The sequence below is a fragment of the Callorhinus ursinus genome, unplaced genomic scaffold (assembly GCF_003265705.2).
Source record: "Callorhinus ursinus isolate GAN/ISIS: 27379988/994484 unplaced genomic scaffold, GSC_fseal_2.0 scaffold18, whole genome shotgun sequence".
NCBI classification, from domain to species: domain Eukaryota; kingdom Metazoa; phylum Chordata; class Mammalia; order Carnivora; family Otariidae; genus Callorhinus; species Callorhinus ursinus.
In genome coordinates this window covers 424,201-446,669 of record NW_027397080.1, presented here as the reverse complement: position 1 = coordinate 446,669, position 22,469 = coordinate 424,201, and the positions used below count along the sequence as shown (strand labels likewise).

The window sequence follows — 22,469 nt, the reverse complement described above, 5'->3', positions numbered from 1 at the left end:
CTAAATTCTAACCATTGCTGTAGATCCAGCCCCTCTACTCCAAGAAGCCTTTCAAAACCTTCTGCAGCTTCTGTCACCTCTGTTCCTTAAACGCCCATATACCCTAACTGAGGATGCTTAGCTTTTTTCAGCAAACACTTACTGGGCGCCTGCTGTGTGACTGGCTGGATTCAGTTGGCGGAGTGGGGGGAAGGCACTGAACTCTCCTAGTGCTCTTTCAAGTACAAATCCAAGTACAGATCGCCCAGACCCGCTCTGCGCGGCTTTTCTGAGTGTTACGGCGCCCTCCGCCCGCCCCCGCGCGGCGCCCGCGGGGACCCACCGGTTCGGCTCCGCACCAGCAGCGCGGAAAGGAGAACCCCGGGAACGAGACCCTGCCGTCCGGTCGCCCGGTCCTCTTCAGCCGTAGGCCCGCATGGAGGGGACTGCGGAATCCCAGACGCCTGACCTGCGAGATGTGGAGGGCAAGGTGGGCAGGAAGACCCCTGAAGGGCTGCTCCGCGGGCTGCGAGGCGAATGGGAGCCGGGAACCCCCGGCGCCCTGCTGCTCCCGGGGGCGCCTGGCACCGGCCACGGCCACGGCCTGGGGGACAAGATCATGGCGCTGAGGATGGAGCTGGTGAGTGTGGGCTCCATGGGCCAGGAGGACGGAGTCCCCAGCTAGGGTTGGAAGGGACAGAGTTGTGCCCCGAGTTGGAGTGGAGAGGAGCGGATTACAGCTCCGTATCTAACTCCTCAGGATCCCCCCCCAGGTCAGTCCTTAAACCCTGGGGTCCATTAATTGCCCCTCCAAAGGTGAGTGGGTCCTGAAGACTTGAGGTGGGAGGCACTGGCTCTTGGAAGTTTTTCCTGCCAAATATTTGGGAGGGGAGTGGTGGGGCTGGGAAGCACTGAGAATCTAGCACAGCACAAATCTGCCCCCACCCGACCCCCCACCTTGGGCCATCTATCCCCTGGCCGCCATTATAGGGCAACCAGTTTCTTCTACTGCAAACTGGGTGCAGCGTTTGCTAGTCTGAGGCCTCGGTGTCCATGACAGGATTCAGCACAGAAGAGACCTGGGTGAAAACCGCCTGGACTAGGGCCACTAGAAACACCCTCCCGTTCCCCAACCTCCCCCCACCCGACCCCCACTTAAAGTACTTGGAAGTTCCTAGAACTTGGGCAGAGTAGCAGCAACATCAGTGTTGGTGCCATCACCCCTGAGCCCCCCAGGTATACTGGATTTTTGCATCTCATCTGTACCTTCTTGGGGAGAAAAGAAGGAAATAGGCACCCTCCCCCTCCCCTGTTGCTGCTGGTCTAGACTCAGAGCCAGAAGGGCATTTGGGGCTGCCTAGGCTCCCCAAGGCCCTGGTTCCGGTGAAGGGGTAATTTACACCTGCCACCACTTTGCAGCCAGTTCTGGGGAACTGAAGAATTCTCTCTGGCTCAGAACCAGGAGGCCACAGTAAGTGTGTCAGCTAATAGGTCTTTCTGGAGCCCACCATCTGCCTAGCTGGGCTGTGAGAGAGCAGAGAAGGAGGGCATGGGGGCTCTTAGGCTGGGAGGAGAACTTTCTGGGCAGAGCAATCAGGGAAGGCTCCGTGGGGGAAGGATTTAAATGCCAGGTGTGCACTTGGCCCGAAGGTTGGAGGTGAATGCCAAATTCTTCAGAGAGGGCTGTGACTGCCCACCTAAGGGAGGGGCTTGACTTTGCTTCATTGTACAAAGTGGTGCCAGGCATCATGCTGAGCACTTTACAAAATATTCGCTTAATCCTCACAGCAACCTTATTAGGCAAATGATATTTTATAGATAAAGAAACTGAGGTACAAAGAGGTTAAGTAACTGCCCAAGGTCATACAAAAAGTAAAAAGCAGAGCCAGGCTTTGAACTCAGATGATCTGCCTGCACTTTACATTTTTACCATTGAGATCTGCTTTGTGCCACACACTTTAAAGACATTTTATGTCACTGAAGTGAGAAAAGCAGTCATCTTTCCCCAGTCCCATAGATGAAGCATGCCTGCAGGTGTTAAGGGGCTCACCTGCGCTTACACAGGGAGTCAGTGGAGAAGCCATGCCTCTTCTCTGGCTCTCACTCTTTTGCCTTTGATGGAGATTAGCAGTTTGTAAACTTTAAGGGGGTACCTCTAAATTCTGATTAGGTCTCTACGTTCTTGACCTAGCCTGGCCTGGGACCCTAGGCTGCCCATTAAAGGTACAAAGGAGGGAGCCTGCTGGGGGCCAGAACAGGGAAAGGCTCCCCACCCCATTCCTTTCTCCTTCCTTGGCCAAGATGTCTTTGTGTACTCAACCCTGGGGGGGGGGCACTGGGCAGACGGTTTCCCTTGGAGCCACTCACTGGTGGCAGAACTGGTCCAAGCTCTTTAAGCACTCCTGCAGGGAGGGGGCAGGCCTGCTCCTAAGGCCAAGGTTATTCCTGCCTCTAGGCTCCTTTCCTCTTGCTTCCCTCCCCGTCTCACAGGTTGAGTGAACCAGCCAGACTCTGGGATTTGTGGTAAGGGAAACAATAGCAACCTCCCCTACTTAATCCTCCTACCCAAAGAACTGTTGCTGCGACAACCCACCCCCACAGAGCAGCTTGAAAAAAAAGCTTTAGGCAAGGAGGGGGAAGTCATGGGTTCAAGTCCTGACTCAGCTCCTGCATCATTTTGAGACCTTGAGTAGAGCCCTGACTTTCTGTTGGCCTCAGTTTTTCTGCCTCTTGGAGGATGAGGGGACAGGGGCTTGTGGGATCATATAGTCCTAGTAACAATAGTGTGAGAATCTCAATCCATGGCCAGGGGGCTGGGCCTGGGATCTCTGGGCTTTGCCCCAGGGCCTGATGTGGATTGAGCAACGAGGAAGCCATACTTGTGACCCTGGGGCTGGGCAGAGTCTGCTGTGTATGTGTTAAGAGGGTAGTGGGGGACCTGAATCCCCCTGGGAAGAGAATTGTTTTGGAGTGGCTTTTGAGGCTGTATCTGTCCTGAGGATTTATCCTCTTTCTGTTTCCAAAGAGATGGTATGGAATGAGTGTTTCTTTTTCTGGCAAGAAAGCCTTGCTTTTTTCTATTCTGGGGAGTGTTGCTGTCACAGTCAGGGAATCCCACTGTCACAGGACTATAGAATCTAGTTCTCAGATTCATTTCCCATCAGCACGGCAAAACTCAACCCCCTGAATCCTGGAGACCACCAGAGGGGCCAAGGATATTAAAGGCAAGAGATCACAAAGCTGACTCTGACCCATCCAGTCTGAGGCTAAGCGCCATCAATGAACTATGCAGGACCTGCTGTCAGGGAGCTCACAGGCTGAGTTCACAGGAAGGAGGGAGACAGACTAATAACTCTGGTACAGGATGATAAGTGTTACTAGAACCCAGGATGGGCTTCCTGGAAGAGTCTTCATTAAGGAGTGACATGGTCAGATTTGTACTCTGGAAAGACTACTTTTTTTTATTTTTAAGATTTTATTTTTGGGGCTCCTGGGTGGCTCAGTCGGTTAAGCGCCTGCCTTCAGCTCGGGTCATGATCTCAGGGTCTGGGGATTGAGCCCCGCTTCAGGCTCCCTGCTCACTGGGGAGCCTGCTTCTCCATCTCCCTCTGCCTGCCACTCCCCCTGCTTGTGCTCTCTCGCTCTCTCTCAAATAAATAAAATCTTTATAAAAATTAAGATTTTATTTTTAAGTAATCTCTACACCCAAAGTGGGACTCGAACCTACAATCTCTAGATCAAGAGTCACACACTCTACCAGCTGAGCCAGCCGGGCACCCGCGGAAAGTCTGCTTTGAATTGGAGGGGTTACATGCTGTGCCCTCTGGTTGGAATGCCTCTCTCCACCGCTTACTCAGGCTAAGTCCTACTTAACCTTTGTTTTTGTTTTTTTAAGCTTTTTTAAATTTAAATTTAAATTTAAATTAAATTAAATTTATTTATTTGACAGAGAGAGACACACACAGCGAGAGAGGGAACACAAGCAGGGGGAGTGGGAGAGGGAGAAGCGAAGCAGGCTTCCCACGGAGCAGGGAGCCCGATGCAGGGCTCCATCCCAGGACCCTGGGATCATGACTTGAGCAGAAGGCAGACGCTAACCAACTGAGCCACCCAGGCGCCCCTGTCCTGAATAATTTAATAAACATTTATCAGTTAATATATATTTTTAAAAAAACTAGCACCGAAGGTCTCCAGATTGAGAGACAACAAGTAAAGTTGAGGGCAAGAGGGATTAAGTAGGGGCACCTGGGGTGGCTCAATTGGTTAAGCAGCCAACTCTTGATTTCAGCTCAAGTCAGGATCTCAGGGTGGTGAGATTGAGCCCCACGTGGGGCTCCGTGGTCAGTGGGGAATCTGCTTGAGATTCTTTCCCTCTCCCTCTGCCTCTCCCCGCACCCCCACCCTTATCCCCCCCAACCCCGCTGTCTTGCGCACACACACTCTCTCTCTCAAATAAATAAATCTTTTAAAAAAAGAAAGATTAAGTAAAAATGTACCAAGTTTTTTTTTTTTTAGGATTTTATTTACTTATTTGACAGAGAGAGACACAGCGAGAGAGGGAACACAAGCAGGGGGAGTGGGAGAGGGAGAAGCAGGCTTCCTGCTGAGCAGGGAGCCCGATGTGGGGCCCGATGTGGGGCCCGATCCCATGACCCTGGGATCATGACCTGAGCTGAAGGCAGACGCTTAATGACTGAGCCATCCAGGCGCCCCTGTACCAAGTGTTCTTAAATACCCTTACAGCCTTTCCCCTTACTTGACAGCTTTATGTTATATTCTTGAGATGGGTAGAATATGGTGAATGTGGTGAACCCAAGAGAAAAATACTGCAAGAGATACTGACTTCAGGGCTAACCCAAGTAACCCAGCCAGATGATTACTAGTGAGGCTCAGAGTTGGCAAGCCTCACATATGTACGTAAAGTTTGCAATCAGCTTTTTAGAGACCACTCTGAAGTCTGAGCAGCTGCTAGAGGCTGTACGACATATGATGAGACCCTCTGACTATACAGACATAAATAAACAGAAAAAACACCTTCAATGAAATGGAGATAATACCAGGAGATGAGAACTTATATAAAACATTAATTATCGGGGCGCCTGGGTGGCTCAGTCCTTAAGCGTCTGCCTTCGGCTCAGGTCATGATCCCAGGGTCCTGGGATCAAGCCCCACATCGGGCTTCCTGCTCGGCGGAAAGCCTGCTTCTCCCTCTCCCACTCCCCCTGCTTGTGTTCCCTCTCTCGCTGTGTCTCTGTCAAATAAATAAAATCTTTTTAAAAAACTTAATTATGTCCTTAAAAAGATAAGAGGTATTATTGCAGCCACAGCAGGAACCTATAAAAAGGAAAACATTCAGGAGCGCCTTGGTGGCTCAGTACATTAAGCGACCGACTCTTGATTTCAGCTCAGGTTATGATCTCAGGGTTGTGGGATTGAGGCCCGCATGGAGTCGGCTGGGGATTCTCTCTCTCCCTTTGCACCACCCCCCTCACTCACTCTCTCTCTTTCAAGTAAATAAATCATAATTTTTTTTTTAGAAAGGAAAATATTGGGGTGCCTGGGTGGCTCAGATGGTTGAGTGTCTGCCTTCAGCTCAGGTAGTGATCTCCAGATCCTGGGATTGAACCCCGCGTGGGGCTCCCTGCTCAGCGGGAAGTCTGCTGCTCCCTCTCCCTCTGCCTCTCCCCCTTCTCATGCTCTCTCTCTCTCTCTGTTTCTCTGTCTCAAATGAATAAATAAAAAATCTTAAAAAAAGAAGGAGAACATTCAGAGAACTGGAACAACTCTTAGAAATAAGAACATGAGAGGAAAATATGAAAAAACTCAATAGAAGCATTGATAATGTTGAAATATTTCAGAAACTAGAACAAATATAGAAAAAGATGGAAGAGAGAAAAAGAAAAGGATCCATCCAGGACACCCTCTATTCAAATAATAGGATTTCCAGGAAGAAACAGAAAAATAGTGGAGGAGAAATAATCATCAAAGAAATAAAGAAAATCTCCCAGAACTGAAGGACACGAGTCTCCAGTTTAAAAGGGCTCAACACAGGGCGCCTGGGTGGCTCAGTCAGTTAAGTGTCTGCCTTTGGCTCAGGTCACGATCTCAGGGTCCTGGAATCGAGTCCCACTTCGGGCTCCCTACTCAGTGGGGAGTCTGCTTCTCCCTCTGCCTGCTGCTTCCCCTGCTTGTGTGCTCACTCGCTCTCTCTCTCTCTCTCTCCCACCCCCAAATAAAGAAATAAAATCTTAAAAAATATATAAAATAAATAAAAGGGCCCAACAAGGGGTGCCTGGGTGGTTCAGTCGTTAAGCGTCTGCCTTCAGCTCAGGTCATGATCCCAAGGTCCTGGGATCAAGCCCCGCATCGGGCTCCCTGCTCTGCGGGAAGCCTGCTTCTCCCTCTCCCACTCCCCCTGTTTGTGTTCCCTCTCTCGCTCTGTCTCTCTCTGTCAAATAAATAAATAAAATATAAAAAATAAAATAAATGGCCCAACAAGGGGTGCCTGAGTGGTTCAGTCGGTTGAGCGTCCAGCTCTTGGTTTCAGTTCAGGTCATGTTCTCGCTCCCCCCACCCCAGTCCTGTGTCAGCGTCTGTACTCAGCAGGGAGTCTGCTTCCCCTCTCCCTCTCCCTCCACTCCTCTTCCCCCCCCCCGAAATTAATAAATTTTTTAAAAAATAGAAGGGCCCAACAAGTGGCCAATTCAATGGATGAAAACAGACACACCATGGCAGATTATTGGGATAATTTAGAACACTGGGACCAAAGAGAAGATCCTGAAAACTTCCACAAAGAGTAGGAAGACCGTCACATATGAATGACCAGGAATCAGAATGGCATCAGACTTTTCAAGCGTAACACTGAAAATTAAAAGACAACGGAACAATGCCTTAAATCCTGAAGAAAAATTATTTTTAACCTAGAATTCTATACCCAACAAACTCAACAGTGTGAGGGGAGAAGAACAGCATTTTAAAACATGTGAAGCTTCAACAAATGTACCTTCTATATAAACTTCCTCAGGAAACCACTGGAGGAACTAACTGGAGGCAAAACACCACACACACAGTGAAGGAGTGAATCAAGAAAGAAGATGACATGGACCCAGGAAACAAGAGATCCAACTCAGGAAAGGAGGCAGAGGAATCCCTAGGTTGCTAGTGAAGGGGGATCCATGGAGGACAGTTGTGCAGCTGGTTCAGATTGGGGCAGATCAGAAGGCTTCTGAAGAGCTGCCTCTAAGAACATGGAATAGATAGAATATGTGATATGTTTAAATACCTTGAGATGAAAATTCAGACAATTGGGAGAGGGTTTGGGGATGACTTACTGATCACTGTGTAGCAAACGAAGCAAAAGAGGAGTAGTAATGTAGTAGTAATAATATAACAATAATGGAATAAGGTATGGTATATATCATTTACTATTATTCTAAGGCATAAATTCTAAGGAATAATAATAATAATTGTTATTATTGGGACTCCTGGGTGGCTCAGTCGTTAAGCGTCTGCCTTCGGCTCAGGTCATATCCCGGGGTCCTGGGATCGAGCCCCGCATCGGGCTCCCTGCTCCGCGGGAAGCCTTCTTCTCCCTCTCCCACTCGCCCTGCTTGTGTTCCCTCTCTCGCTGTCTCTCTCTCTCTCAAATAAATAAATAAAATCTTTAAAAAAAAAAATTTACTGAGACCCTACTCTGCGTCAAGCACTGTGTTGAGTACTTAATAAATAGCATCTCAGAATTCTCACAGCCATCCTGTGAGATGAGTGATGTAGCCCAGTTTTACAAGGAAACCAAGGCTCAAAGAATATAAGAAAGTTGTCCACAGGGTGCCTGGGTGGCTCAGTCGGTTGAGCATCTGCCTTTGGCTCAGGTCATGATCCCAGGGTCCTGGGATCGAGTCCCAAGACGGGCTCCCTACTCAGCGGGAAGCCTGCTTCTCCCTCTGCTGCTCCGCCTGCCTGTGCTCTTCGGCTCTCTTTCTGTCAAATAAATAAGTAGAATCTTAAAAGAAAAAAAAAAGAAAGTTGTTCACAGTCATCCACTAATCAGTGGTAGAACTGAGTTTTTTTTTAAAGATTTTATTTATTTATTCATGAAAGACAGAGAGAGAGAGAGAGAGAGAGGCAGAGGGAGAAGCAGGCTCCCAAGGAGCAGGGAGCCCGATGTGGGACTCGATCCCAGGACCCCGGGATCATGACCTGAGCCGAAGGCAGACACCTAACCATCTGAGCCACCCAGGCGCCCTGAGATTTTTTTTTTTAAGATTTTATTTTTAAGTAATTTCTACACCCAACATGGGTGTAGAACTTAGAACCCCGAGATCGGGAGTCACATGTTCCAGCGACTGAGCCAGCCAGGCACGCCCCCGAACTGAGATTTTAAACAGTGATCTGTCTGCTTCTAATGCCCACACTCTAAACCAACCGTGCTTCTATTCCCAGCTTCTTGAAATTGAAGCATGGTTGGTTAGAGTACAAAGCGGGGTCTCTGGAAACATTTGGGAAACCGCTGGCTCAGAACCTCAGACTGATTCCTTCTCCCACTCCCCCAGGCTTACCTGCGAGCCATCGATGTGAAGATCCTGCAGCAGCTGTTGACCTTGAATGAGGGCCTCGAGGCTGTGCGCTGGCTGTTGGAGGAGAGGGGGACACTGACCAGCCACTGCGGCAGCCTCACCAGCAGCCAATGTAGCCTGACGGGCGGGAGCCCAGGCCACTCAAGGAGAGGAAGCTGGGACAGCCTGCCTGACACCAGCTCCACTGACCGGCTGGACAGCCTCTCCGTTGGCAGCTTCCTAGACACGGTGGCCCCCAGCGAGCTGGATGAACAGGGACCCCCTGGGGCTCCCCGTCCTGAGATGGACTGGGCAAAGGGTATACCCAGTGTGGACAGGGCCAGGACTGAGGTGGACCTGACAGCCAGCAGGCTAGGGAGCTTGAGGGCTGTATGGAAGCCCCCAGGGGAGGGGCTCCAAGGTGGACCTCCTGAACCACTAGAGGATGAAAGTGCCAAACTGGGCTTTGAGGCCCACTGGTACTGGCAGTGCCAGGATGATGTGACCTTCTTATAATAACTTTCCCACCCTTTTGTATCTCTATGGCTCTTTCATCGCTAGGCCCTGGTCTCCCTAAAATTTATTCTCCCTCGTTCTGGGTCCAGGAAGGGGCTGCATTGGAATCAGTTACCATGGAAACCTGGCCTTATCATCCTTCTGGTCCCTGAGGAGGCTCTCTCTGCCTTTATCCCTCAATTATGGGGACCCTAGAGCTATTTCCATAGATACATTGACTCTAGAGGCTTGACCTGTGGCTTATGGTACAATAGCACCTTTCCCTTTCCTCTGCAACTAGGTAAGGATTTGAGGGATTTAGGATGCCTAAGAGATCACTGAGGAAGAGATGGGGTAATTACCTCACCCAACATCTAGGAGTCTTGCCCCTTCTTGGCCAAGATGGGAACTGTGGAGGGACATGGACATTCAGGGCCAACCCTCCATGGAGTCGTCCTCCCAGAAGCCTTTGGGGTTGGTAGAACCATCCCTTCCTGTCTGGTGAGTGATGTCATTTCCTGCCAGGATGGCTTAGCCTTTCCTCTGTACCAGTCTCTCGGGGGTGGTAGGTCAGTATAGTCAGTATAGCAGCCCTTGCTGCTAGGCAAGACCATACCGTTTATTCTCCATACTGTTACTTCTTGCAAGCAGGACCATACCCTTCCCCCCTTTTGGTAGGAAAGCTTCTCACTGTCAGAGGTTTGTGCTTCTTTTCAGAAAGATTCTTACTTTTTAAATGGGGTGCTCTCATTTTATTCTAGAGGGTCTCACTTCCTCTGTGCCCACATCCCTGTCTGATGCAAGCACTCCTACATCTGTGCTTTTAGGAAGGGAAATGCAGGGGCCTCTACCCACGGCTCTCCAAAGTTTGTCCAGCCCACCCTGTTTGGTCCCCTGTCTTTCCCTGTCCCGGGGTTGCCCCCATTCGTGTATTCTGGCTCCATATCTGTCTGCCAGGACGTCCAACCTTTGTGTCTCCACACCTTCTCGGTTTTCACTTCCACAGGCCTTTTATATGCCAATGAGTCCTCCATCCACCCCCCTTCTCTCCCCATTGCCGATGGAAATCAGAGAGAGGAGAAGCTTGAAGTCTCCGTTGCGCTGGAGGTGTATCATAATTCCCAAAGGGCGGGGGGAGGTGTCTTCTTGGATCCTGTGATTTCCCTTCCCCCATCCTGCCCCAGACTTTCCTCCATTTGGTCACAAGGATGTGTGCCAGAGGCTGAGATACAACAAATCCCCTTGTCTGGGTTACAATGGGTGGTGGTGGGGGTGTGTGGCAGGGAAAGACAGAGGCTCTTTGGTCCTAGGGCCCACATCCTGGGAGGGGGAGAGATCCAGAGGAAGCCTGCTTTCCTTCCTCCCTTAGAGCAAGCCCTGGACTCCTGGGACCTGAGGAGAGGGCGGGAGACCAGCTCTGGGCCTGGGTCCTAGGGCCCTAGTGATTTACAGCAAAGAAAGAATACACAGAAGCTGCCAACCTGGGGCCCAAGGAGGGGACAGGTCAGAGGTGGGGGGGCTATAACTGATGTCAGAGAATGAATGCTTGGAGATGAACCCTTTGAACCCCAGCTAACTGTCCATATTTTGGTCCTTATCTTTCCTGGGGCCTGAAACTAATTATTGGAAGGCAAAAAGGAGAGAAAAGGATGTCAGGTGATCCTTGCCTAGTTGCTGTGCCATCTCACGTGAAGAAGCGGTCTTCCCCAAATCCTAGAATAACTCCTGCAATGTCTTTACTTTTCATTCTGTGCTGGGGAAGGGAAGGAAGCCAAGTTCACCTCCACTTCCCCTAAATTCCTCAGGTTTTGTTCTGCAAGCACCACTCCAATCCTTTTGGGGCAATACATTCAGCCTGTGGCTCTCCCCTAAAGACCCTCTCTTCTCCCATCCCCTCAAAGTGATGGAAATCTCTAAAGTATATTCCTAGCCCCTTCTCCTTTGCTACCTGCCAGCCCTCTCCATACCACCTCTCCTGGTCTTGGGGGGTCCTGATTTCCCCTCTGGCTGGGAATACAAATACCCTTTTCCAGCCCCAACTCTGTTGCCATTTTGTAGTGTGCTCTTGGGTAAACTACCTTTTTCACTTAGAAGCCTTGTGTCCCTTTTTGAAGCTTACTTGTTTGATTAGGCTACAAACTTCTGAGCTGAAGGGGTTGCACGCCCTCTCGTGGCCATTATGCACCATTGCCAGGAATAGCTGCATAGAACCTCCAAGCTCAAGTACAGCCTTACAGAACCAGCCACTTAGTGCACAGACAGGCTAGAGAGACAGGCCTAGAGAGGGCAGAGATTTGCCCAGTGTCACCCATTGTAGATGCACAGCAATGCCCGGGTTAGAGAATCCAGATCTACAGTGCCATCACTTGGCCAGCTTATCTGTTCCCCTGCCCCACCCAGTCAACACCACTCAAGCCCAAAGGACAGAAAGCAATTTTTCCCATTTAACATTTGGGTTCTTAATCCCACCCTAGAGAGGCAGCTCAGTGTTTGGAGAAAGAGCTATAGGCTCTGAGGGAAGAGAACCTTGGACCTGGATTGGGTAAAGCGTTCATGAATCTGGACTGCAGATACAAGAAAAATTATCCTGGACCAACTATTTTTCCAGGGAGGGCCAGTAGGCCCAGATATGATGGAGGCAGAGAGCTCAGCATTTCGGACCAGGAGGTTAGAAGTGGGGTGGGGGTGGGGAGCTTTGAGATGAGGAAATCCAGATGGGTCCTGTGAAGTTGGGGAGCTCCACACTCCACAGGTCAAGGGAGTACATAGAGCCCAGTTTGATAGGCACAAATGGGTAAAGGCAGGGATGAGATATGGCAGCTGCAGAAACAATGTCTAGGAGGGTAAAGGGTGGTGCTGACAGCATGATGGACCATCATGGAGATAGGAGACCACGGGAGTGGGCAAGTGTGAGGGCCCGCATTTAGGATGGGATGGTAAGGCTGAGCACTGGGCGGACTGGAGGCTCAGTGGCAGCTTGGGTGAGAAGTGCTCAGGGCTTGTAGCAGACAAGCTCACTGTGTGCAAGGGGCCAGGCACTGCTGGGTGCTCGGTCACACCTATTGAATGAATGGAAGAATGAATGTGTGTAAACCCACAAGGAGATGTGACTTATTTTTTTTAAGTGGGTAATTAGGTAGTAGTAGGTAATTTAAAACATTATTCTATTTAATTCTTAGCAACCCTATAAATAATGCATTATTAACAATGTATTGTTGCTTAAACATTTGCTCAAGGTCAGATAGATAATAAAACAACTGTAATATGAAACTGGGTCAGTCTGGCTGCTTGGGCTTCCAGAAAGTCTTCTCTGATTCCCCCATCCTTGGTGTCACAGATGTCCCTCTTCTAGAACAGGCTACGCTGCCCAGCAGCAGGGCCAATGTACTCGCTTCCTGCTGCTGCTGTGATGATTTACCACAAACTTCTTGGCTTAAAACAACCCAAATGTACTATCTTACAGTTCTGGAGGTCAGAAGTCCCAAATCAGTTTCACTGGGCTAAATTAAAGTCAAGGTGTTGACCTGTCTGTATTCCTCCTGGAGACTCTAGGGGAGAATCCATTTCTTTGCCTTTTCCAGCTTCTAGAGGCTGCTTGCATTCCTTGATTCGTGGCCCCTTCCTCCATCTTGAAGGCAGCAGATAGCATCTTCTCTTCTCTCTGACCTCTGCTTCCATCCTTTCATCTCTTTCTAATTCTCCTTTCTCTTACGAGGATTATGTTGTGATTACATACGCTTGTGATTATATTGGGCCCCCTGGGATGATCTAGGATCATCTCCCCATGTCAAGATCCTTAATGTAACCTTATCTTCCAAGTCCCTTTTGTCATAAAAGGTGAAATATTCACAGGCTTTGAGGATTAGAACATGAACATCCTTGGAGGCAGGGCCATTATTCAGCCTACCGGAGATGGAGGGTGGGCAGATGGATGCACCCAGGCCCAGAATGAGCCCCTATGTTTTGGCTAGCCTCCCTCAGCCTGGAGTGAAGGGTGGTGGGAAGGTGGTGGCCAGGTCCAGGCCCCATGTCTGGAGAATGCATCATCTCTACCAGGGAGAGCTGAGACGGAAGGGAGAAATTCTCAGCTTGGGGAATTTTCAGGCTTGACACTTTTCCTGGTGAACATGGTGGACGGTTCCAGAAAGTTCTCTCTTCAACACTGCCTCCTCTCTAGAACCATTCTTTGCTCCTCAAGGCAGAAGATAATTACCAGCGAACTAGCCTGGGCTCTCTCTGGAAAGGGTAGATTCGTTGTCACGTTTTTATTTTTATTTTTATTTATTTTTAAGATTTTATTTTATTTATTTGACAGAGAGAGCACAAGCAGGGGGAGCGGCAGGCAGAGGGAGAAGCAGGCTCCCTGCTGAACAGAGAGTCCGATGCGATTCGGGGCTCCATCCCAGGACCCCGGGATCACGACCTGAGCTGAAGGCAGACGCCGACTGAGCCACCCAGCCGCCCCTCCTTGCCACCTTTTTAAATTATTATTTTTTATTCCTTAATAAATTAAACCATGCTCCTCAGAGCATGGTAAACTCTCATCCTCAGTTGATACGAGCCCCTCTATTGCTTTATTTTCTTCTTTTGGTCCTTGAGCCCTATTCTCATTCCTCTCCCTGACCTAGGCATACCTTCTAATGTTTTAGTATGTGTTTGGATATGTTTGTATCTTTAAATATATATATAATTGTGTTCTTATGTGTTTTACTATATATAAATGATATTCTTTTACAATAAGCTAACTTCCATAATGAATTGCCTCATATTTCAGTGATTGAACACAATAAAGATTGATTTTTCACTTACAGGGGAATACAGATGTTCCTGCTTGGACTCCTCTCTTCCACTGTCCATTTCAGGTCCCAGGTTCCTTCTGTTTTTCAGGTGGTGATAGACTGATTCTGCATCATAAAGTTCCTGTCAACTTTTTGCCAAACTGTTTTAACATCCATTAATGTCCGTTTTATAAATTGGTTATTTCACTAGAGATTACAAAATGATGACTTTTCTAATGCTGTTATGCCCTCTTTTATTCTAATTCTATAGAGAAAAACTTTTTCACATCCTCTAGGACTATTTTGTTACCCTAAAATAAAGTTTATACCAGAATAGCAAGATGAATGCTTAAATCTCTTCCCTTATTTATCACTGTTAAAGTAGTAAATTGATGCCCTAGCAACTTGGTGTTCGACGATTTTGTTTTGTTTTGCTCTCTCTTCAAATTATTATTGTGAATTTGTAGTTTTTAATATATTTAATGTCTTTTAATCACTTGCAGTTGTTTTGTTTTATATAAAATGTCAAGCATAGACAAAATAGTAGAGTTGACCCTTGAACAATGCCATAGGTTAGGGGCACTAACCCCCTGCCCAGTTGAAAATCCGCATATAACTTTTGACTCTACAAAAACTTAACCACTAATAGCCTAATGTTGACTAGAAGCCTTACTGATAACAGAAACAGTCGATTAACACATATTTTGTAGTTATATGTATTATATATTTTTCCTTACAATAAAGTAAGCTAGAGAAAAGAAATGTTAGGAAAATCATAAGGAAGAGAAAATACATTTATAATAGTATACTGTATTTATAAAAACAAAATCCATGTATAAGTGAACCTGCACAGTTCAAACCCATTTTTCAAAGGTCAACTGTATAGTGTATAAACCACCCCTCACACACAGACAAACATACATATGGTAAAATACCTCATGAGTACATATTAATACTTTCAATTCAAATTCACGATTAAAGAGCTTTTACTCAATCTCTTGTCTAGCTCCTTTTTTCTGTACTAAAAATCCTGGTTTTCAAGGACACAGGTGATAACAGAATTAGGATACTCCATAATTACTCATTTCTTTTATCTAATCCACAAAGCACTCTCAGAATAACAATATTAATACTACCACCAATATGATTACTGAAAACATTAAGAAAGCATTTCGCAAATGCATTTCCCATTCTCTATTTCATTAAAAAACTGTAGTAAATCATTGTCAGGGAATATAATCATTATATAATAGATCTCTCCTTCTTAGCCCTTATATGTTTTAGTTCTATGAGTAATCTTATAATTAACATTAATCTCTAGTCTTTACGTCATTCTACTCTCTTTGGTTGTCGGAAGCTGATTTTCTAGTAGATTCCCCAGGAAGGGCACTTGGCAGCAGTGTTCTCTGAGATCTTACATGTTGATAAGTCTGTGCCCTTTATTTTTTTATTTTTTTTATTTTTATAGGACTTTAGATGTTTTCTGGGTTTTGTTTTGTTTTTTTGTTTTTTTTTAAGATTTTACTTATTTATTTGACAGAGAGAGACACAGTGAGAGAGGGAACACAAGCGGGGGAGTGGGAGAGGGAGAAGCAGGGCTCCCGTGCAGCAGGGAGCCCGATGCGGGGGCTCAATGCGGGGGCTCGATGCGGGGCTCAATGCGGGGCTCGATCCCAGGACCCTGGGATCATGACCTGAGCTGAAGGCAGATGCTTAATGACTGAGCCACCCAGGCGCCCCAGTCTGTACCCTTTATACTTACAAAGTCTGTTTTGCTAGGTTCACACTTTCCTTTCTTGGGTCTCTTAAATGTTACTTCATTTTCTTTTGGCATAAAGTGTTACTGTTAAAGCCTAATGATGATTTAATTTTTCCTCTGTGTGTGTGTTTAGATGCCCAAAGGATTTTTTCATTTTCTTTTTTCTTTTTAAAGATTTTATTTACTTATTTGACAGAGAGAGACACAGCAAGAGAGGGAACACAAGCAGGGGGAGTGGGAGAGGGAGAAGCAGGCTTCCCGCGGAGCAGGGAGCCCGATGTGGGGCTCGATTCCAGGACCCTGGGATCATGACCTGAGTGAAGGCAGATGCTTAACGACTGAGCCACCCAGGTGCCCCAGGATTTTTTCATTTTCTTTAAAGTTCAGTCATTTTAGGGGTGCCTGGCTGGCTCAGTCGCTGGAGCACATGACTCTTGATCTCAGGGTTGTGAGTTCAAGCCCTACGTTGGGTGTAGAGATTACTTAAAAATAAAATCTTTAAAATAAAATAAACTTCATCATTTTATTAGAATGGCTTTGTGCTGGTCATTTGGGGACCACATTCTCAGCTTTGCAGTATGCTCTTTGAAGACATAGTTTTGAGGTTTTCCTTTATTTCAGGAAACTTTCTAGAATAGTTTTTAGTATTCTATTCCTTTGCTCTGGTTTTCTTCTTCTGGAACTCATCTATCTGATTTTTTATCTTTTTGCCCATTTTCATTATTTGTTAATGTCTAACTCTTTATCTCTTCATATTTTTTTATTTTTAAACTTTCCCTCTTTTCCATCGTATATCTAAGGCATCATCTTTTGTGCTCACTGTTCTTTCTAGTTTAGTGTACTTTTAGTCTTCACTTCTAAAATGATTTTTTTCGGGCACCTGGGTGGCTCAGATGGTTGAGCGTCTGCCTTCAGCTCAGGTCATGATCCCAGGGTCCTGGGATCGAGTCCCGCATCGGGCTCCCTGCTCCTTGGGAGGCTGCTTCTCTCTCTCTCTCTGTCTTTCATGAATAAATACATAAAATCTTTAAAAAAAAATAAATAAAATGATTTTTTTCTTTCACTTCTCATCCGTCCCGAGTACTGTTGCATCATGTCTGAATTTTTCTAATTCTGATTTATATTGTCCTTTCATGTATCATATCATGTTCTTAGGGTCTTTTGGCTTGTTGTGAAATAGTAGTTAGCAGTTTTGGTCTGTTTTGTGGCATGCCTTTCTGGTGTGCTTCATTATCTGTAGTAATGTGACTTTTATGGTTCTTTTATGATAACTATGTGGAATTTGACCTTGATACTTTTGTATTGTTCATTTTCTGTGAAATTAGTTTTCCTGAACTGAAACAATGAGGTGGGGTTCGGAAAAACTTTTATCACATCACAGAGCTCCCTCCTCTGTTACTTTGCCCGGCTTGCTTCCTGGGGTATCCTGGCTCTGTTCCCCTCCTCTAGCCTCTCCTTTCCTTCCTCTGTGTTGTCCCCACCTTACTACATTTTGATTCCACTCCAAGCAACTTCTCGGTGTGCGGCACGGTACTAGAAGGAAGCTGGGGTGGGTCAGTTTGACGGTTCATAGGAGCCAGACCTGCCCCAGTCCCTTGGACTTTCTCACTGCAGGCCCTCCACACTCTCCTGCTATTTTAGATGGCAGATCCCTCCTAGTTTCATTTACTCTTCTCAGTAATTGGCCTGTCTTGGTTCCCGTGACGCTCTGTAGGCTTTTTTGAGCTCTCCTGTTCTTGTTCTGTCAGAGGTCATCCCTTCGTTTCCTTCTTTCTCTTGCACCGATGCTGATCCTGTGCAGATCCGGTGGCTGTTGGTAGTTTGTTCCCACTGCTTACATTTGGGGGTTGTGGAGATGCCTTTGTCATCAAAGTTTGTTGTAAATGTTGTCCGTGTTTTTTTTCTTTTTTAATTTTACTCTCCAGTCACCACATAAATTTTTATGCAGGGATCTGAGGACATAGAACTACGCCGCCACCATTACCATCGTCTTCCCAGAATCCTCTCCTTTTTATGCTTTGATGTCTATAAAATCTGTTGTCACATCCCCTCTTTCATTCCTGATATGAAAAATGTGTGCTTCTTTGTTTTATTCTTGCTCAATCTTCCTAGGAGTTTGCCCATTTTATTAATTTTTTTTAAAGATTTTATTTATTTATTTGAGAGAGAGAGAATGAGAGATAGAGAGTACGAGAGGGAAGAGGGTCAGAGGGAGAAGCAGACTCCCTGCCGAGCAGGGAGCCCGATGCGGGACTCGATCCTGGGACTCCAGGATCATGACCTGAGCCGAAGGCAGTTGCTTAACCAACTGAGCCACCCAGGCGCCCCATTTTATTAATATTTTTAAAGAACCAACTTTTCTGGGCACCAGGGTGGCTCAGTCATTGAGTGTCTGCCTTTGGCTCAGGTCGTGATCCCAGGGTCCTGGAATCGAGCCCCGCATCGGGCTCCCTGCTCAGCGGGAAGCCTGCTTCTCCCTCTCCCACTCCCCCTGCTTGTGTTCCCTCTCTCGCTGTGTCTCTCTCTCTGTGTCAAATAAATAAATGAAATCTTTAAAAAAAAAACAACAACAACTTTTTGGCTTTGTTAATTTTCTCTATTGTTCATTTTGTATGTCATCGAACTTTAATCTTTATTTCCTTTATTCTATTTGGGTTTAATTTGCTCATCTTTCTCTAGTTTCTTAGGTGGAAACTTAGATAATTGATTTTTAAGCCTCTATTTTCTAATATAAGCTATAAATTTCTCTCTAAGCACTGATTTACCTGCATTTCATACTTTTTTTTTTCCTTTTGAGAGAGAGAGAGAGCTGAAGGGACAGAGGGAGAGAGAGAATCTTAAGCAGGCTTCACGCCCAGCGTGGAGCCCTACTCGAGGCTCAATCCCACAACCCTGAGATCACTACCTTAGCAGAAATCAAGAGTCCGATGCTTAACTGACTGAGCCGCCCAGGTGCCCCCATATCATACATTTTATATATATTTTATTATTATTATTATACAGTTAAAAATGTTTTATGATTTCCTTTGCTATTTCTTCTTTGGCCCATGAGTTAATTAGAAACATTGCTTACCAGGTATTTGTGGCTTTTTAGAAAGCTTGTTATTGATTTCTAATTTAAATCTAGAAAATATATCCTGTATGATGTCTCTTTTTAAAAATTTATTGAGTTTTTTTATGGTCCAGAATATGACCTTTCTGGCTGAATGTTCCATACCCTCTTGAAAAGAACGTGCACTTTGCAGTTGTTGTGTATGATGTTATACAAATGTCAATTAGGTCAAAGTATTTGATAGCGTTGGTTTAGTATATCCTTGCTGAATTTTTATCTGCACCGTGCTCAGCAGGGAGTCTGCTTGAGGATTCGCTCTCTCCCTCTGCCCCTCCCCCCACTCATGCGCACACACTCTCTCAAATAAGCAAATAAATCTTTAAAAATAAATAAATAGGGGTGCCTGGGTGGCTCAGACATTAAGTTCTGCCTTCGGCTTAGGTCATGATCCCAGGGTGCTGGGATCAAGCCCTGCATTGAGCCCCGGATCGGGCTCCCTGCCCAGTGGGAAGCCTGCTTCTCCCTCTCCCACTCCCCCTGCTTGTGTTCCCTCTCTCACCGTGTCTCTCTCTGTCAAATAAATAAATAAAATCCTAAAAAAAAATCAAGATGTGAGCAGGGTTGCATTCTTTCAGGAGCCCCTAGGCGAGAAACTGTTCCCTTTCCTTTTCCGGCTTCAAGAGGCCATCTGCTCTCAGACACTGATTCCTCTGCCTCCCTCTTCCATTTTTAAGGATACTTCTGATTTCTTTGGACCAGATAATCCAGGATGATCTCTCCATCTCCATGTCATCTGATTAGCAACCTTAATTCACCTTTGTCACTATCATATTCACAGATTCTGGAGATTAAGCCAGGAACATCTCTGATGGGCCATTATTCTGCCTACCACACCCACATATTTATCATTTCTGGTGATGCCTTCCTGTAGATTATTTGGTGTCATTTTCCTTTAGTCTAAAGAACTTTCCTTAGCATTTTTTGTAGTATGAGTCTGGTGGTGATGATTCTCTGTATTTGTTGATCTGAACCTGTATTTATTCTGCTTTCATTTTAGTTTTAAAAAACTAAAACTTTATTGAGGTATAATTTACATATAATAAAATGAACCTACTTTACAAATACAGTTTGATGAGGTTTTTTTTTTAAGATTTTATTTATTTATTTGACAGAGAGAGACACAGCGAGAGAGGGAACACGAGCAGGGAGAGTGGGAGAGGGAGAAGCAGGCTTCCCGCGGAGATCCCAGGACGCTGGGACCATGACTTGAGCGGAAGGCAGACACTCAATGACTGAGCCACCCAGGCGCTCAACAGTTTGATGAGTTTTGACAATGTATACACTCATGTAATCACTATCACAATCAATACATAGAACATTTTAACCATTTCAAAAATGTATCACATGCCCCTTTGCAGTCAGGCTCTCTACTGCCCTGGCTCCAAGCAACCACAGATCTGCTTTGTATCGATAAAGATTAGTTTCTTCTTGTTTTAAAACTTCATATAAGTAGAACAATACAATATGTACTTTAAAAAAAAAAGATTTTATTTATTCATGAGAGACAGAGAGAGAGAGAGAGAGAAAGGCAGAGGCAGAGGGAGAAGCAGGCTCCCCCACAGAGCAGGGAGCCCAATGCGGGACTCGATCCCAGGACGCTGGGATCGCGACCCGAGCCCAAGGCAGACACATAAACTGACTGAGCCACCCAGGCGCCCACAATATGTACATTTTTATATCTGGTTTTTTTGTTCAGCATCATGTTTTTGAGATTCACACATGTTGTATGTATCAAGAGTTTGTTACTTGTTACTGCTAAGAAGTATTCAATTGTATACCACTATTTGTTAATCCATTGACTTATTGATGGATATTTTAGTTGTGTCTATAGTTCCTAGCTCTGAATTAAGATTCTGTGAGCATTCATGTACAAGCCTTTTTGTCAACATTTTTTTAAACATTTGTTTATTGAATAAATACCTCTCTTGGATGAATACCTAAGAGTGGAATGGGTGAGTTCTATGGCAAGTATAATTTTAAAAGACACTGTCAACACTTTTCCCAAAGTGCTTGTGCCATTTTACATTCTAACAATGTATGTGAGTTCTTATTGCTCTACATCCTCCCCAACCCTTAGTATTGTCAGTCTTTTTAATTTTAGCTATTTTAATAGGTATGTAGAGGTATCTAATTTGCATACATTCTCCATTTTTGTCTTTGAAACTATTAATAACTGCATTGAAATTCTTGTCTGCTAATTTTAACACCTGTATCGTTTTGGGGGAGGTTTTTATTGATGACTTAATGCATCGCATTTCCTGTTTCTTCACTTGTCTACTATTCTTTGTTGGATGCTGGACATTATGAATGATATGTTTTGGGATTCTGTTATGTTCTTTTTCTGTTTGTTTTAAAGATTTTATTTATTTTTTGACAGAGAGAGACACAGCAAGAGAGGGAACACAAGCAGGGGGAGTGGGAGAGGGAGAAGCAGGCTTCCCGTGGAGCAGGGAGCCCGCCCAATGCAGGCGGTCCCAGGACCCTGGGATCATGACCTGAGCCCAAGGCAGATGCTTAACCACTGAGCCACCCAGGCGTCCCTGTTATGTTCTTTTGAAGAATGGTTTTTGTTTTAGCAGGAAGCTAACTTGGCTAGACTTTGATTCCAAATTCTCTCTCCAGCAGTGGGCAAAAGCTGAAATCTTCACCCAGTTTTAAATGCTGGGAGAATTTTAAAAATGTGACACTGACATAAAGTGAGCAAATACTGTTGAAAAAAAAAATGGTACTGATAGACTTGCTTGGCACAGGATTGCAAGAAATCTTCAATTTGTAAAAAACAAACAAACAAACATTATCTGTCAAGTGCAATAAAGTGAAGCTCAATAAAATGAGGTATGCCCGTATAGTTGGAGATTTCAACACCCTTTTCTAAGCATTTAATAGAAGGACTAGACAGAAAATGGGCACAAATATTAGAAATAATAGCACTGTCAACCAACAGGATCTAAAGGACATTATACTCCACCAAGCAACAACATGATATATATTCTTTTAGAATGCCCACTGATATCTTGATACTAAGAGAGACCATATCCTGGGCCAGAAAACAAATTTCAATAGCAAATAATAATAATAATAATAATAAAGAATTGAAATCATATAGAGTGTATTCTCTAGCCACAATGAATCATTAGGAATCAATAACAGAGATTACAAAATTTATTAATACTTGGAACTAAACACATTTCTAAATAATCCATTGGCCAAAGAAGAAGTTTCAAGGGAAAAAAAAAATATTGAACTGAATAGAAATGAAAATACAAAATATCAAAATTTGCGGGACACAGCTACAGCAGTGTGGAGAGGGAATTTTATGGCATCCATTAGAAAAGAGGAAAAATCTTGGGGCGCCTGGGTGGCTCAGTCCTTAAGCGTCTGCCTTCAGCTCAGGTCATGATCCCAGTGTCCTGGGATCGAGCTCTGCATCAGGCTCCCTGCTCCACGGGAGGCCTGCTTCCTCCCTCTCCCACTCCCCCTGCTTGTGTTCTCTCTCTCGCTGTGTCTCTCTCTGTCAAATAAATAAATAAAATCTTAAAAAAAAAAAGAGGAAAAATCTCAAATCAATAACCTAAACTTCCAACTGAAGCATCTGGAAAAAGAAGAGCAAAATAAACCCAATGAAGGCAGAAGTAAGAAATAATACAGACAAAAAAAAAAAAAAAGAAATAATACAGACAAGAACAGAAATCAGTGAAGTTGAAAACTGATTAACGGGTCTTAATTTATAAAGGTGACTGACGATACAGAGAAATCAATGTCACTAAAAGAGAGGTTTAATGTTACTGCTC

At 45.4% G+C, this 22,469-nt stretch overlaps 1 protein-coding gene across 2 annotated transcripts; it reads left to right on the top strand.

The window, feature by feature from the left end:
* Nucleotides 1-329: 329 nt before the first annotated feature.
* Nucleotides 330-15,272, top strand: LURAP1 (leucine rich adaptor protein 1). 2 transcript variants are annotated; one of them, XR_012381242.1, is made up of 3 exons: nt 330-619; nt 8,532-9,530; nt 13,841-15,272. XR_012381242.1 is itself a non-coding variant. In XM_025856466.2 (2 exons), exons 1-2 carry the CDS (start codon nt 416-418, stop codon nt 9,048-9,050), a joined length of 723 nt encoding a protein of 240 aa, XP_025712251.1. In that variant the 5' UTR covers nt 330-415; the 3' UTR covers nt 9,051-15,272. The 2 variants fall into 2 exon arrangements, 1 of the variants encoding a protein (XP_025712251.1); XM_025856466.2 differs by having other exon boundaries at nt 8,532-15,272.
* Nucleotides 15,273-22,469: the final 7,197 nt, after the last annotated feature.

Coding starts and splice junctions, on each gene's coding strand:
- LURAP1 (XM_025856466.2), top strand. CDS start 416: ATGGAGGGGACTGCGGAATCCCAGACGCCTGACCTGCGAGATGTGGAG. Junction 620..8,531: donor TGGCGCTGAGGATGGAGCTG/GTGAGTGTGGGC, acceptor CCACTCCCCCAG/GCTTACCTGCGAGCCATCGA.